At 55.6% G+C, this 16102-nt stretch overlaps 1 protein-coding gene across 3 annotated transcripts in view; it reads left to right on the top strand.

The window, feature by feature from the left end:
- Positions 1–254: 254 nt before the first annotated feature.
- The window catches only part of AXL (AXL receptor tyrosine kinase), a 28249-nt gene continuing 12401 nt past the window's right edge, over positions 255–16102 (top strand). Inside the window, exons 1-12 of one of the 3 annotated variants that reach the window (XM_060651184.3) lie at positions 256–784; positions 1942–2164; positions 2505–2605; positions 3192–3368; positions 8343–8423; positions 8564–8679; positions 12013–12223; positions 12534–12673; positions 13342–13492; positions 13694–13720; positions 15360–15492; positions 15775–15866. In XM_060651184.3, the coding sequence (XP_060507167.3) occupies positions 721–784; positions 1942–2164; positions 2505–2605; positions 3192–3368; positions 8343–8423; positions 8564–8679; positions 12013–12223; positions 12534–12673; positions 13342–13492; positions 13694–13720; positions 15360–15492; positions 15775–15866 (1516 nt within the window). In that variant the 5' untranslated portion in view covers positions 256–720. Of the gene's footprint in view, positions 785–1061; positions 1165–1941; positions 2165–2504; positions 2606–3191; positions 3369–8342; positions 8424–8563; positions 8680–12012; positions 12224–12533; positions 12674–13341; positions 13493–13693; positions 13721–15359; positions 15493–15774; positions 15867–16102 lie in introns of those variants that run through there. The other 2 variants (XM_060651186.3, XM_060651185.3) reach the window with 2 other exon arrangements.

Below are 16102 nucleotides of genomic sequence, written 5' to 3'. Positions count from 1 at the left end.
CAGAGTTCCTGACCCGGCTTGTCTGAGTGGGTCCGTGGGCCAGCAACGTGCCCCTGCTTGTCCCCTGCTGTCCCAGCCTCTGTGTGTGGATGACATCTGAGTGTGTGTGTGTCCTCATCAGCGGCGCTGCAAGAGTGAGGGGGAGTGTCTGGCTGGGGCTGGGGCTGGGCTGGGGGTGGGGGTGGAGGCAGGGCAGAGGGGAGTCGCATAGGCTGAGAGGGGAGTGGAGTTCTGGAGGAATGTTTACCAGACACTGAGAGAGTCCAGAGGGACATCGCCCAGAGCCAGGATAACGAGCTTAGCCTCTCTGCCTCGCTGGCCCAGGATTAGGGGTCCATCCATCGGGGCCCCTTCCCCCTCGTCAGCCTCGCTCTGCTCCGGGGCCCCTTTAAGACAGGGCTGGTCCTCTCCTCCCCGGGTTAACCCCTCCAAGCCCAGGTGGCCCCCCGGGCTCCGTCCTGTGGGCGGAGGCAGAGGGGGAGCCAGGGGCGGGGAAAGGGTTGCCCGAAGTCTGGGAGGGAGAGTAGGAGGCAGGGGAGCAGGGGAGGCAGCCGCTGAGCAGAGCCGGCAAGGGGCCCTCCGTGGCAGGCAGGCAGTGCCAAATCCAGGGAGCCCGGAGCTGGGGGGAGGGCTGGGGACAGCCCGGCCCTGCCCCCACCCCCACGGCGTGCCCGGCAACTTCTGAGGAAAGTTTGGCATCGTTGGAGTGGTGCCCCGAGGATGGGCAGGGTCCTGCTGGCCTGGTGCTGGGCGCTGTGCTGCTGGGGGTGCGTGGCCCCCAAGGGTGAGTGCTAGGGGCCTGTGGGGGAAGGCCAGCGTGGCTGGGCTGGGGCAGGAGGGAGCGGAGTTGGGGGGGGGCCTATGGCAGGTGTTGGGGGAGTCTGGGCCCGCTGGAGAAGTGTCTTCGGGACAACAGACAGGGAGACAGGGAGACACAGACACTAACGGAGAAAGGCCGGGGGTGGGGGGGTGGGGAGAAAGGGGCTCAGAGAGGAACAGGGTAAGAAACAGAAACTGGGAGGGTCAGAGACGGAAAGACATGGACCCAGAGGGAGACGGACAGACAGAGAAACTGGGGGCAGGAGTGGAGCTGGACTTAACTTGGGGGCCCTGGGGAGAGGACCTCAGCTGGGGGCTGCCCCGGAAGGAATCTTCCAGAAAGGAGTACTAAGTCAAGCAGTGGGATGAGGAGGGCTCCGGAGCTCTCAGGAAAACCCTCGCCACTGTCACCCCCCACTTGTCCTTACCCCATCACTGTCCACTCCATCTCTGGGCCAGGGGTCTCTGGCTCTAGCTTCACCTCCACCATCTCTGGGGGGCTTCATTTCTCTGTCCGGGTCTCTGTCTTCATCTCTCCCTATTTTCTAAGTGTCTCTATGATGTCGTCTCTCTGTCTGTTTCCCTCTGTGTCTCTCCCCCCAACTTTTTTTCCCCTCTCAGGGGTGTCTCTTTCCTCATCGCTTATTTTCTGTGTCTCTCCTCCAGTCTCCGTTCCCTGCTGTCTCCGACTCCTCATGCCTGACTTTGTCTGGCTTCTCTCCGTCTCTGTCTCTCCTTCCCTGTTACTCTCTCTCTCTCTCTCTCTTCTCTCCCTCCCCACCTCTTTTTCTTCCCCACCATCCACCAGCCCAATCTGTCAGGTCTCTAGAGACCCTAAGGGAGGGCAGCGGGGGCCGGGGCTGGCCCTGTCGGGCAGTCCAGGGCGTGGGAGGCTGCCAGATCCCCGGCCTACTTCCCAACAGACGTAGGATGGGGGCCCCTGTAGGAAGGATGGAGGCCGGACCCCAGTCTCCTGGGAAGGCTCCCATCCTCCCCCAAAGCCTCCACCCTCCACCCCACCCCCCCTGCTGAGGTCACTTTACAACTATGTGGGCCTAAGGGCCTGGCAGGCTGGGAGGAAAGTAGGGGTTCCTGAGCTAACTTTTGCCCATCTCCTTGCAGGCACACAGGCTGAGGCAGACCCTTTCGTGGAGAGTCCAAGGAACATCACCGGTGCCCGGGGACTTGTGGGGACCCTTCGGTGTGAGCTCAAGGTTCAGGGGGAGCCCCCTGAGGTGACCTGGCTTCGGGATGGACAGGTGTTAGAGCTGGCGGACAGTACCCAGATGCAGGTGCCCCTGGGCGAAGACGGGGAGGATGAATGGAAAGTGGTCAGCCAACTCAGGTGCTCAGCCTCCCCCTCCCACACCCCCAGCCCCACCCTGACCAACCGCATGCCTCCTGACCCCTGTTCCCCCCCACCCCCCGGACCTCCATCGCATGGCAGGTGAAAGGTTATGGGCAGGAGACCCCCCGAGCTGGAACCCCAGTGTGGCCACTCGCTGGCTATGTGGCTTCGAGCATGTGATGTAACCCTGGGTTTCACTTTCCTCTTCTGTAAAATGAGTTAATAATAGTACCCACTTCTTAACCCCGAAGAGTTTCCAGTCCAGACCCCTTCTTTCAATTCTCCCAGTATGCAGCTCTGACCCTGAGCCTTTCTGTCTCTCCTCTTGCCCTGTTAGAATCTCATCCCTGCAGCTCTCGGACGCGGGGTGGTACCAGTGTGCCGTGAACCTGGAAGGAAAGACCTTCCTGTCCCAGCCTGGCTATGTTGGGCTGGAGGGTGAGCCCTGGGCTCAGAGGTCATGGGAGGGCAGGAAGCCTGAGTGATTAGAGGGTGCTGGGGAATTCAGGGTGTCCCCCGGGGGACTCGCAGCCTAGGAATGTCAGAGATTGTTAGGGGTCGGGAAGCTGGGAAGTCTCTAAATTACTGGGGGCAGGCCTGGGTGAGATTATATGTCTTGGGGTAGAAGGCATCTTGGGGGTTGTGGCATGTCCTGGGGTCAGACATGGTCGGGGTAGGACATTCTGGGGATCAGCTAAGGGACCAGAGGTGCCACTGAACCCTCTCCTCCACCCCTGGGGGCCTCACTTTCCTCGTTGATAAAATAGGACTGGGAGCCAGACATTTTGGAAAAGAGACGTAAGGGACTCAGGAGTCCTGGAGTTCGGACACTGGTGGGGGAGTCAGATACTGGGATCACGTGTTCTGGGGGTAGAGACATGAGGAGTCAGGCATCGGGAGGAAGTATGGGTGTCCTGAGGGATCAGACACAGGGGTCAAAGCATCTGAAGCCTGCCCTATCCTAGCGGTGAGTCAGACACCTGGGGGGCTCAGAGGGACCTCAGCATCCACTACCACTCCCTAGGCCTGCCTTACTTCCTGGAGGAGCCGGAGGACAGGACCATGGCCGCCAATACCCCCTTCAACCTGAGCTGCTGGGCCCAGGGACCCCCAGAGCCCGTGGACCTACTCTGGCTCCAGGATGCTGTCCCCCTGACTCCAGTCATGGGCCGTGGCCCCCAGCATACACTGCGCATCCGAGGTAAGTCTGGGGACGCGGCCAGCTCAGCACGGAGGGCCAGGCAGGATGGAGGTGGGGAGCAAGGGAGCCCTTCATGCCTCTTCACGTGTGTCTGCCTGTCCCTCTATCCTTCACTGTCTGGCTCTTTCTGTCCCTGCTTCTCTCCTCGGAGTCTCTCTGCCTCTGCGTCTCTGTCCCTACATATCCCCACATTTCTCTCTGTGTGCTCTCTCTGTCCCTTTCTGTCTCTCTGCCTTCCAGCTCTCTCTGTTTCTCTCTTTCTGCTTCTCTATGTGTGTGTGTCTGTCTCCCTGTCCTTCTGTCTCGTCACCCCAGCCTGTCTGAATAGAATTCTTTGTCCTGGGTTTCCTCTGAGCTGTTCCATGGCCCAAATGTGTGTGTGTGTGTGGGGGGGGGGGGGGCTGAAGCCCCTTTGTCAGCGCTTGCCCCCAAGCAGGGCACTGGAATCGACCATGCCCTCCTCTTCTCCACCTCCCCCACCCTGCCCACCTCAGTAGCTGAAGAGTTTCACTGGGGGGACAGAGCCAAAAGCCGAGAGAGGAGGAGAAAGTGGAAGAGGGAGAAAGACAGTTACAAAGAGAGAGAGAGAGAGAACAAGAGACACGGGAAGGGACAGACCACAGAGGTAACCCAAGATGGAGAGACTGGACAGGGAGGTCTGAGTGACAGTAGAAACTCTCTTAGCCTCAGGGTGACCATCCTCTTCTGCACCACATAGATGGGGCAGGACCTAGCTTGGGATCACAGAGCAGTCAGAGGCAGAGCTAGGGCCCCTGGACACAGAGGTTTCGCCCTCACTAAGGAAGGAGAGATAGAGGAACACAGAGGGCTGAGGATCAGTCAGAGGGAGGCAGTTGGACCCTGGAAGGCATCAGCTTCTGGCACACACCCCCCCCACCTGCTGCCTGAATCCTCTGGGATGGGGGTGGGGAGGAGACTCTGAAGGGTCTCCGGAGGTAGAGGGAGGTGTCCACATTCTCAACATTCCGGGGGCCCTGAGTGTACAAGGAAGAGGTGGTGAGGATGCCAGCCCCTAAAAGGGTGACTCAGGCCCATGGCTCTGGGGCCTGAGTCAGCCTGGCAGGACCCCGGAGATGGGGAGGGAGGGGGTATAGGTCCTCCACTCCATCCCAGGAAGGAGAAATGGGTGCCCCCCCCCCTGCCCCACAGGCGCGAGAGGATCCGTGTGTGTGTGTGTGTGTGTGTGTGTGTATCGGTGTATGGTAGAGCTCTATGGGGAGGGTGTCTGTGTGTGTGTCTCAGTGTGTGTGTGAGGTCCGGGTGTGTATGTATCCATGTCCCTCTGGATCTGTGCCTCAGTGCATCTGTCAGCATCAACCTCTTCGTATGAGGATGTGCTTTAGGGAGGGCCAGCTTCTTTCCTTTTTTAAAATTTTTTTAATGTTTATTTTTGAGAGAGACAGAGACTGAATGTGAGTGGGTTAGGGGCAGAGAGAGGGAGACACAGGATCCGAAGCAGGCTCCAGGCTCTGAGCTGTCAGCACAGCGCCCGACACGGGGCTCGAACTCACCAGCTGTGAGATCATGACCTGAGCCGAAGTCGGATGCTCAAAAGACTGAGCCACCCAGGCGCTCCAGCTTCTTTTTTTTAATGCTTTATTTATTTATTTTTGAGAGGGGGGAGGAAGGGCAGAGGGAAAGGGGGACAGAGGATCTGAAGCAGGCACTCACGTACCGAACCGTGAGATCATGACCTGAGCCGAAGTCGGACGCTTAACCAACTGAGCCACCCAAGTGCCCCAGGGAGGGCCAGTGTCTATGGGTGTTTCAGTGTGTGTGTGTGTTTGTCACTAGGTATGCTTCTGTCAGCTTGGGTGTCTCCCCCACTGTATGTTTGGGTCTTTAGAGTATGTCTTTGTAAGTTTCTCAGGGGCTGCCAATGCACGTGTGTGTGTGTGTGTGTGTGTGTGTGTGTGGGCATCTGTTTCCTTGTGGACTCAGGATGTATCAGTGGACAACCTGGTGTTTCTTCAGTGTTTCCACGGACTGTGGCTGTCCGTGTCCACAGGATGTCTTTGTGGTTTCTATGTATATGTCACATGGTGAGTGTGTTGGCATGGGACCTTCACATGGACATCTGTGTGTGCGTGCACGCACATACATGTGTGAGAGGAAGAGAAAGATTCACAGCAGGCAGTAACAACACCCTTCTACTTCTGTCCTGTCTCCCTGCGTATCAACCCCAGCCCCGCTTTTCTCTTGGTAGATAAACTTAGGGTATATGTAGGTCTGAGCCATCTATGTGCACAGGGCAGCTTGTGTGTCTGCGTCAGTCCTGTGTGTCTATGCAAGCGTGTGTTTTTGTATAGTCTGTGTCTGAAATGCGTGTGAAGCAACCTGAGTGTCCAGCTGTGTTTGAAGGATTGGCTGTGTTTGTTTGCAAGCAAGTCAACATTCACCTCACTCACGTCCTGGTATGTATTCGTGGGCCCACTTCAACTTCAGTGTACATTTGTTGCTTGGTGTGTGTATTTCAATTCAGTTTCAGCCTGGCTGGATGTTGTCTTGTGTTGCTAGGTGTTTGTTGTGTTGTACGTTTATGTCTGTGGATGTATGTGTGTCTCTTTATAAAGTGCATCAATGTCAGTCCCTGTGTATATACACGCAAGTCACTGAGTGTATATTTGTGTCACGGCGTGTTTGTGACAGCATCAGCCCTCTGTGTAGCTTAGCGAGAGCCGGGTTTTCTGTTTTTGTGCCAGTAACGGCCCCCGTGTGTTAAGTATGATTCATTGTGTCTGCGTGGTTGGGGGGGGGGGGGTGCTGTAAGGAATTTTGTCCGTTTGTGTGAGTCTGTCCCTTGATCTGACTCAGGGCGTGCCCCCTCTCCTTCCATGCCTCTGATTCCCTCGGAAAAAGCGCGGGCGTGGGGGGGAGGAGGAGCGGGAGCGGAGAGGGCGAGGGACAGTGCACAGTGCATCTGGAAAGCACATCTGGAGTGGGCCTGCTCCAGTCGAGGAAGTTCAGCCCGCTAGAGGAGAGGGGGTCCCAGGCCCCTTTATCCCTGCTCTCCTAGTCCTCAAGGTGCGCGCGTTGACGCCGAGGAAAGGGGATCCTGGGCCGCGCGCCCCCCACCGGGCCGCCGGAAGTTCCAGAGCGGGGGGGGGGGGGGGGGGGGGGGGGGGGGGGGCGCCCCGGGGGGGCGCCCCGTGACTCACGCGGGGGCAGGAATGCTGCGGTCGGAACAGGACCAGGCTCCAGAACTCTTTCTTGCCCCAGGGCTCCTCCGGTGGGCAGCGCCAGCCCCCGCGCGGTGACCCTGGCGGGCCCCCACGTGCCAGGTGGCTGGACCGGACCCAGGCTCCCCGCCCCCTCCGGCAGTCGGCCCGGGGCTGTCCTGCCCTTCCCCCGCCGGCGGGGGCTGCGGCCGGGCACCTGACCTTGGCTGGGAGCTGCCGCCTGGGCAGCGGCGCTGAGGAGCTTCCCTGCCCAACCCCCTTCCGGGCCCGGCTGCCGACTTTCCCTCATTCCACTCCCTGTGCCGACTGAGAAAAGGAAACTTTGTGTCTGCGGGTAGATGGTGGTGGTGAGAACGCGGGCTCACGCACGCAGAACAGGCAGGAGATACACACACAGGTATACGACATCCACAGGCACACACAGACCTGCGGTCACCCTGACAGACTCAAGACCTGGTCTTCTTACATCCTGTCACCCAGACACTGTGTGTGTGTCTATATTTCCTCGTGTGTGAATCTGTGTATTTTTGTGTTTGTGTGTCTGTGCCTCTTGTTTGTCTCTGTACTTGTCTTGGTGCATGTGTGCATGTGTGTGCATGTCTGCCTGTGTCCCCACCTGCACCACACTGGGGAGGGGAGGCAGTCCACCCCCAGACACCCAGAAAGTTATCCAAGACACGTATTAACTCACCCATAGAATTACACACGCTGGCATTTCTACAGACACGCCCCACAACGTTCATTAGTACGTACATAAAGGCATCCACATAAATTCATCCATTCGTTCAACAAGCATTTACAGAGCACCTGTTGTGTGCAAGGCCATTGTATGCCCTGGGGCATACAGCTGGGGGAAAAACAGAAACCCCTGCCCTCCTGGAGTTGACGTAGTGGAGTAGACACTAAGCAAGACAAGGTAATAGGTAAAGTATGTTGTGATGAGAAGAACCAGAGGAAAAGTAAAGCAGTGGAGTGGCTAGATAATGGACGTGAGCTCCCAGCTCTAAACAAGACAGCCAGGGGCGGGGTGGCTGAGAAGGTGGGGTCTAGTAACAAATGTGAAGGAGGGCAGGAGGGAGCCACGTGCACATCTGTGGGAAGACTGATCCAAGCGGAGGGAACAGAGAAATGCAAAGTTCCTGAGGAGGTGGGAACGTGTCTGATGTCTGATGGCCTGTGTTCCAGAAACACCGGGAGGCCACTGAGGGCGGGAGGGGGAGGGGGCTTGGTAGGAGCTGAGCTTAGAGCTTATAAGTGAGCAAACATTACCTTTATACACACCGGTGAAGGCCTGTTTCTTAAGTGTGTGTCCATTCAGTATAGAAGCCTCTACGTGTGCCTGTGTGGCTCAGCGTGATCATGTCCGCGTTTGTCCCAGTATGTGACTGTGTGTGTGTGTGTGTGTCTGTGTGTGTGTTTCTGTGCATAAGTGTATGTGTCTGCGTGTCTATATGTGCATGTATGAGTATGTGTTTCTGTGTGTGAATGTATGGGTATGTAAGTCTCTGTGTGTGTGTGCCCCTGTGTGTATCTGCATGTATGTGTGTCTGTGTGGTAGGGCATCAGGACTGAGGCCGCCAGCCTGTCCTTGTCTTTGCATCTGAGGATGGAGGCCTGCATTCCCAACTCATCGCCCTTCCCCCCTCTCTCCCATGCAGCAGGTGCCCATGTGGGCTAGACTGACCCTGTCAGGCGGTAGAAGGTGGCCCAGCATGGCCCGGGAACCCCTTCTTGGCCTCTCTGACACTGGGCCCTTCCTTCTGTGACTCCCCAGGCTTGAACAAGACGTCTTCTTTCTCCTGTGAAGCCCACAATGCCAAGGGGGTCACCACATCCCGCACAGCCACAATCACAGGTGACAGGAAAGGGAGCTGGGGAGCTGGGTGTCAGAGGGTGTGAGGTCTGGGCCCAAGGTCAGAGCTGGGGTAGAGGGCAGGGCGGGGAGCTTTGGGCCAAGGCCCCCCAGGGTCAGCTCCTCCACTCATCTCTCCACAGTGCTCCCCCAGAGGCCCCACAACCTCCACCTGGCTTCCCGTCAGCCCACAGAGCTGGAGGTGGCTTGGACCCCAGGCCTGAGCGGCATCTACCCCCTCACGCACTGTACCCTGCAGGTGAGACCTTGGCCCTCCTTCTACCGCTCATAAGCTCCCATCCTCTTCCTGAGAAACCAGCCCTTACCAGCCATTCGTGTGTTGACCAGCAGTAGAGCCTTGAGTTAAGCCAGACGTCCTGGGTTCAAATCCTGACTCTACCAGCGGCCAGCTGCAGGAGCATGGACCGGTGACTTAATCTCACTGGACCTCGGTTCTCTCATCTGTAAAATGGGCAGATAGGCTTGTTGTAAGAATTCAGTGAGTAAATGCAAGTAGCAAACTTACCATAGTATCTGGAACATAGGATATGCACGATAGACTATCCGCTGCTTTAACTTTTTTTAGTATTAGTAGTATTGACTCTGACCAGAGAGGGAATCCTGAGACAGGTGATCCAGAGCCATCTCTGTCACCTCCAGGTGCCCGCAGCCCTGTACGTCTCCCATCCCAGCCCTGATCACTCTGGGGTGTCACTGTTTTGGGGGTGAGTGTGTCTCCCCACCAGACTGTGAGGTCTGGGAGGGGGCCGGTCCCAGCTGTCTTGGTCACCACTGAGTCCTCACGATTGCCCAGCGCAGGGCCAGACCTAGATTAGGGAACATTTGCTGGAACCTGAAATGCTCTAGACCCAGCCCTTCTGCATCAAAGTTGTTCCTATTCTACAGTAAGAAAAACAAACCAATGCAGATCTCTGAGTACGAGCCCAGTTCTGGCCTGAAGTTCTCTGAGATTTGGAAGTTGGAATAAGGGTGGGACAGTGCCTGCCATGGCAGGTGACAGTACTTAACAATGACCAGCTTTTATGGAGTGTCAGCTCTGTGCCGGGCCTTGTGTTAAGGCTTTGTGCACACCCCCTTGCGTGTTTATGGAGTAGGGTCTATGGATTCACCCGTTTTCCAGATGAACAAACTAAGGCTCAGAGTAGTTACACAACCTGCCCAAGATCACAGCCAGGAAGTGGCAGAGGTGGGATTCGAACCCTCATCTCCCCAAACCCAAACAGTCCTCCTCACCTCCTAAGAGACTATTCAGAGCCAGCGCGTGATTAAATAAGAGTTGTCTTTCTTGTAATTACGTGCCCTGGACATAATTTCATTTGCTTGTCATTTTAACCCTAGAAACGTAATCTGTTAATCTTTCCGTTTTCAAGGTAAGGAACTGAGACCCAGAGAGGGGAAGTGATCTGCCCTTCCCATTGGCTAAAAGGGATAAAACTGATTTAATCCCCGAGGCCAGGGCCCATTTGGGAGACCTCAAATGCCAGGTCAGGCATCTGCTGTACCCCCAACCCACATGCGTCCAATGTCAAAGGAAAGCGGAAGTGTGTCCCTCTTCCCTCTCCAGGGCTCACTTCCTGCTGCGCCTGGCTTGGGGCTAGAGGGTTCGAATGGGAGGGTCACAGGGAAAAGAGAAGTGTGAGTGGGCACGGGGAGGCTGATTGTCTGGACCCATGTCCCTGTTGTCCCCTTTGTCCCAGCGAAGGTTCCCCTTCCCATCTGTCACTGCAGGTCAGAGAGCAGGCATGGGACAACTTCCCCCCACCCCACTCCCCACCATCTGGCCAGGCCTCGTGGTGGTCTCCTCTCCCCACAGGGGTCTGTGTGACCTTGGGCAAGCTGCCGAACCGCTCTGGGCCTCATTGTCCTCATCTGTAAAATGGGAATGAAAAAAGAAATTGACCTCAGAGGGTGGTGGTAAAAAGCCAATGAGTTCATCCAGGATTGCACTGACCAGGTTGCATGATACAGTGTTGGCACTCAAGAAATGTTAGATGTTGATATGATGCGCGGACCCCCTGACGTGCACTGTGTCATTAAACCTCACACCCTGCCAGGTAGGGACTCTTGGATACCCATTTTCCAGAGATAGGAATAGAGACTCAGAAAAGTAAAGACACTCATGCTAGGTCATACAGCAAGTGATATCCAAGCCAGGACTTGGACCCAAAGAATCTTGAGTTCACATCGGAAAGCAGTAAACACCTTCTGACACACGGTGTAGAGGAGCGGTTAGGTCTCCTGCTGGCTCCCCGGTTGCGGGGGGCGGGAGGCAGCATCCTTGCGGTGTGGGGCTGTGATTGTGTGGCTGTAGAGGGTTTGTGGTTCTGTGTGGCAGGGCTCTGCAGATGCAATCCCCAGCTGTGGCCTCTGCCATGCTGATCGTGCTATTCCTGGGGACCAGGTGAGTGTCCCAGCCTGTGCCTTTGTGCAGAGTGTGCAGAGTTTGACATTGGTAGCCAGGCAGCCTCTCACACATGCACAAAATAATAATAATAATAATAATAATAAACACCCGATGTGGACAGGCCCTCTTCTAAGCGCTTACAAGCATCAATTCAGTCAGTCCTGCAAGTTAGGAAGCCATTGTTGTTTTCCCATTTTACAGATGAGGAAACTAAGGCACAGAGCTAGGGAACGGTAGAGGCTGGATTTGAAGCCCAGATCCAGCGTCTACGCCTAGCACTAAGGCTATACTGCCTCTCTGAACGGAAGTACCGTGACTATCACTGATGTTCTTAAATGGACATTCTCACCGTAAGTAGGGCAGAAGTTTGCACGATAGGTTGGGGTTCAGTTCCCACCTTCGTCAGTGACAAGCTGGTGACCTTGGACAAGTGGTTCCATCTCTCCAGTACTCAGGGTCCTCATCTGTAAATGGGTATACACACAGTACCCACACTGAGGGCTGAGGTCAGGGTCAAAGGCGTTCCGATTTATAAAGGGCTTTTCTTTTTTATTAAGATATAGCATACATAACGTGCGTAATCTTTGGTGTAAACCTAGATTGTTTAACACGAATATTCACCCACGTCACCATCCTTCCAAATCGAGAGGCAGACTCTTCCCCGACCCCCTGCAAGGATCCTTCAACCCCCAGAGATGCCCACTCTTCTGACTTCTATTGCGGGACATTACTTTTGCCCGTGGTTGAATGTCATTGTCACTTTATTGATGCTGACCACCTGCCATGTTCTGTACAGCTTGTCCTATGTTCATCCTTTAGGCAGCCTTGTAAGGTATTTGGTCCTCTAAGCCCCCCATTTTCCAGATGAGGAAACTGAGGCTCAGGGAGGGAAAGTCTTGCCAGAAGTGGCTTCTGCAAGTGATGATAGAGCCACATTGTACAACCGGGTGGTCTCCTTGCTTTGCAAATGCACGTGCCCATGTTACACCAGCACGGCGCTCACACACACACACACACACACACACACACACGCATGCACACGCACGCACACGCACACACATCCTTGCGAAGCTGTGTAATCACACCAGGACCACCACCATCGACTTGGGTAACCACCTCGTTTAATTGCGTGGCCATCCTGTCCTCATGCTCCTTCCCTCTCCCCAGGCTGTGCTGTCAGACGATGGGGTGGGTGTCTGGCTGGGAGAGCCAGACCCCCCCAAAGAACCTATCACCTTGCAAGCATCCGTCCCCCCTCACCAACTTCGGCTGGGTGGCCTCCACCCTCACACTCCTTACCACATCCGGGTGGCCTGTACCAGTAGCCAGGGCCCCTCGCCCTGGACCCACTGGCTTCCTGTGGAGACACCGGAGGGAGGTAAGAAGGAGCTGGTGTGGGGCAGACATCACTCTCTGCCCTGCTGGACCTTGCTTACATCGATGCCACCCCCAGCAGCTCCTGTTACCCATTCACCCCATGTGGCCTTAGTCCTTCCTGTCCACCCCCTGACTCCTCAGCACGGCCCACTGGCATCTCTCCCAGACCTCTTCCCTGCGCTTCTGCTCATGGGAGGGCTGCACAAGTTGCCCACATGCATGCCCTTTGCACCCTGCCCCCGCTTCCTGGGAACAGGGGAAGGGGGCAGGAAGAGGTGGGGTGCCAGCTTCCCCTCTTCCCTGTCCTCCAGTACCCCTGGGCCCCCCTGAGAACGTTAGTGCCATGCGGAATGGGAGCCAAGCCCTCGTGCGTTGGCGGGAGCCAAGGGCACCCCTGCAGGGCACCCTGTTAGGGTACCGGCTGGCCTATCGAGGCCAGGACACTCCGGAGGTGGGTGCTGTTGGCTGGGCTGGGGCGGAGTGGCCGGGGGGAGGGAGTGGGGGAGGAGATGACAGGGTGGACATGGACAGTTGTGCAGGTTGGGTAGTATGGGATACACTACACCTAGGAGAGCACTTTCTGGGAAAGTTAAAGGAGTCCAGGGGAGGGTCAGGGAATAGCTATTTACGAATCATTGTAAAAAGCGTTTCAGTACACTTACAGATGTACTGTGACAATTTTATAGCAGATAATTGTATAACGCCTTGAAGAAGGGGTGACTTTTCCTAATTTGCACAAGAGTGGTGTTGGAACAAGCAGCACCCTGGGGTGCAGAAATGGAGTGGGAAGCGGGGAGTTACGAGGCAATAGGGGAACACGGGTGGAAAGATGAGGGTTCAGTCCCTCAGCAGAAGTACTGCGTGCCACACACAGTGGCAGCACTTGAGCACAGGCGGCGAATGAAGCAAAGGCCCAGTCCTGGTGGAGCTGATGGCTGGGTGTGGGGATGGAGAATGGAGGTGGCGATGGGGGTGAGAGATGAAGGGTAGGAGGAGAAAGGGTGAGGGGCTGGGCGTGAGGAGGAGGCTTTGAGAAAGATGAGGACTTGAGGTCAAGGGTGCAGTCTTAAGAGTTGGAGGCCTGGGACTCTACCCTGATGCTACATCTGGATGTCCTAGGTGCTAATGGACATAGGGCTAAAGAGAGAGGTGATCCTGGAGCTGCAGGGGGATGGGACTGTGCCCAACCTGACCGTGTGTGTGGCAGCCTACACCGCTGCTGGGGATGGACCCTGGAGCCACCCTGTGCCCCTGGAGTCCTGGCGCCCAGGTAACTTCATGCTCAGCCCCCTCCAACTGACTCACAAGGACCATGTCTTGCCCAGATACCCCTGACTTGCTCCATGTACCTTTCAGTGTTGCCCCAATCTAGGCTCTTTTCCTACCCCGGAAGCTTACTGAGAGCCTCACCCATGTCACATCAGTCTTGCTTTCTCTGAGCATGTCCTCCCTCTGTCCTTTCTCCTCACAGGGCAAGGACAACCAATCCACCTGCTAGGTAAGGGTTTTCGCACCCTCTCTCCTCCTTTCTTTCCCTCAGCTCCCAGTGAGGACTCCATCACCACACACATACTCTTTGACATGCTTTCCGTGTTTCTCAAACTTCTCGTTCTAATCCTCTACTTTTGGGGTTTGTGTGGTCCTTGATGGGGTTGCCTGGAATGGCCTCACACATTGTAGGTACTCAATGAATGGTAGATGGGTGGATGGATGGATAGATGGGTGGGTGGATGGATGAATGGATGGGTGGAGGGAGGGATGGATAGATGAATAGATGGTGGATGGATGGATAGATGGTGGGTGGATGGATGGATGGAGGGAGGGATGGATAGATGAATAGATGGTGGATGGATGGATAGATGGTGGGTGGATGGATGGATGGAGGGAGGGATGGATAGATGAATAGATGGTGGATGGATGGATAGATGGTGGGTGGATGGATGGATGGAGGGATGGATGGATGGAGGGACGGATAGATGGTGGGTGGATGGATGGAGGGATGGATAGATGGTGGGTGGATGGATGGATGGATGGATGGATAGATGGTGGGTGGATGGATGGGTGGATGGATGGATAGGTGGATAGATGGTGGGTGGGTGGATGGATGGATGGAAGGAGGGATGGATGGGTGGGCGAATAGATAGATGGATGGATAGATAGATCAGTTATCCCCCTCAAATCCATCCCTCTCGAGTATTTCTTCAGCAATTCTCAAAAACTCCTCCTACACCCATTGTACCCTCCTAGCATTATGACAGCTCACCTCTTGTAACTCAACCTACTATCCTTAAATATTCCTCCCATGCCTTCCTGCCTTTCTTTGCAAACCCTTTCCACAGCCTCCTTTCCTCCCAGTCTTCTTTCCCAATCATAGCTTTACAACCCTTTGTTCCTCACACATGCCTCTCAAACCCAATCACACCCACACTTCGCATTCACAAACTCTGCACGCTTTTTACACACTCACCATATATCTCACATTGCAAATGCTGGAAAACTTTGGGTCCACACTTTTCAACTCTCCTTACACGTTACTCCCTCGCCCCTTGCCAGTCCTACCTGTTCCCACTCTATGCACACACCCACACCAAACTCCTGCTACATTTAACATGTACCCATTCCCATCCCTTACACGTCTACTCCCACCTTTCTGCACACCATTTCACTCATCCCATGTTCTTCACCTGCCCTTCCCACACTCCTCTTGCACCGAAGTTACATCCTTACAAATCACTCTTCACTAATTGTATCGAAAACTCCTTGACTACTCCTCACTCGCATACCCAAAACTCCTCCAACACCCACCGGACTCTCTATATATACATACCTTTCCTTTGCACATGCATTTCACTTTCATCAGGACACACTCCTCAAGACTACTCCTTAGCCATCTATGCGTGAACCTCACACTCCTTACACACGCCCCCCCACACCCATCCTATGCTACACGCATTCTCTCCCTTGCTCACCTGTTTTTCACACCCAAATCCAGTCTCCCTGGATAAGTGAACACACCTACCTGCCACATGTCTCATCAGATATTTCCTCATCTGCCTCCCTCCAACATCACCCCTTTGGGTCCCAGGGAGCAGGATCCAGAGCCCCAGCCATGACCTGTGTCCCATACCCCCTGACAGTGAGTGAGCCCCCAGCCCCTGCCTTCTCATGGCCCTGGTGGTATGTACTGCTGGGAGCAGTTGTGGCCGCTGGTTGTGTCTTCATCTTGGCCCTGTTCCTCGTCCACCGACGGAAGAAGGAGACCCGCTATGGGTGAGTTGGAACTACATGAGTAGGAAGGCTAATGTGGATTGGAACAGAGAGGCTGGAGTCAGGGAGACCATGAGGAGGCTGGTACAGGATGAGAGATTAGCAAGAATCGGAATGAGGACAAGGAGGGAGGCAGAAGGTAGCAATCCAAGACAAGCTCAGCAAACGATGGAGGAGAGGGCGGGCAGGGCCTGGGGTTAGGGTGGTGTTCACTTTCACTGCTGTTGGAAGGAGGGGGTTCCACTCATTTCTGCCCTGCCCTCACCTCCTGCCTGTTCCCCCCAGAGAGGTGTTTGAACCAACAGTGGAGAGGGGTGAACTGGTGGTCAGGTACCGTGTTCGCAAGTCCTACAGCCGCCGGACCACTGAAGCCACCTGTAAGTGAACCCCGTGCTTCCCTGCCCTGGTGCGGGATGATGAGCGTAGAGACTGGGGCCTGCTAGGCTTCTGTCGATGCATGCACCAAAAGTTTCTGAAAGTCTTGGAATGCTGGGTTGTTAGAACCACAGACCATAAGAACAACAGAACTGTGAAACCACACAGACCCTTAGAGTAATAGACTCTTAGGGGCGCCTGGGTGGCTCAGTCGGTTAAGCAGCCGACTTCGGCTCAG

The sequence above is a fragment of the Panthera onca genome, chromosome E2, assembly GCF_046562875.1.
Source record: "Panthera onca isolate mPanOnc1 chromosome E2, mPanOnc1 haplotype 2, whole genome shotgun sequence".
NCBI classification, from domain to species: Eukaryota; Metazoa; Chordata; class Mammalia; order Carnivora; family Felidae; genus Panthera; species Panthera onca.
The sequence above is the reverse complement of the archived record's forward strand: the minus strand, read 5'-3'. Positions and strand labels throughout refer to the sequence as shown.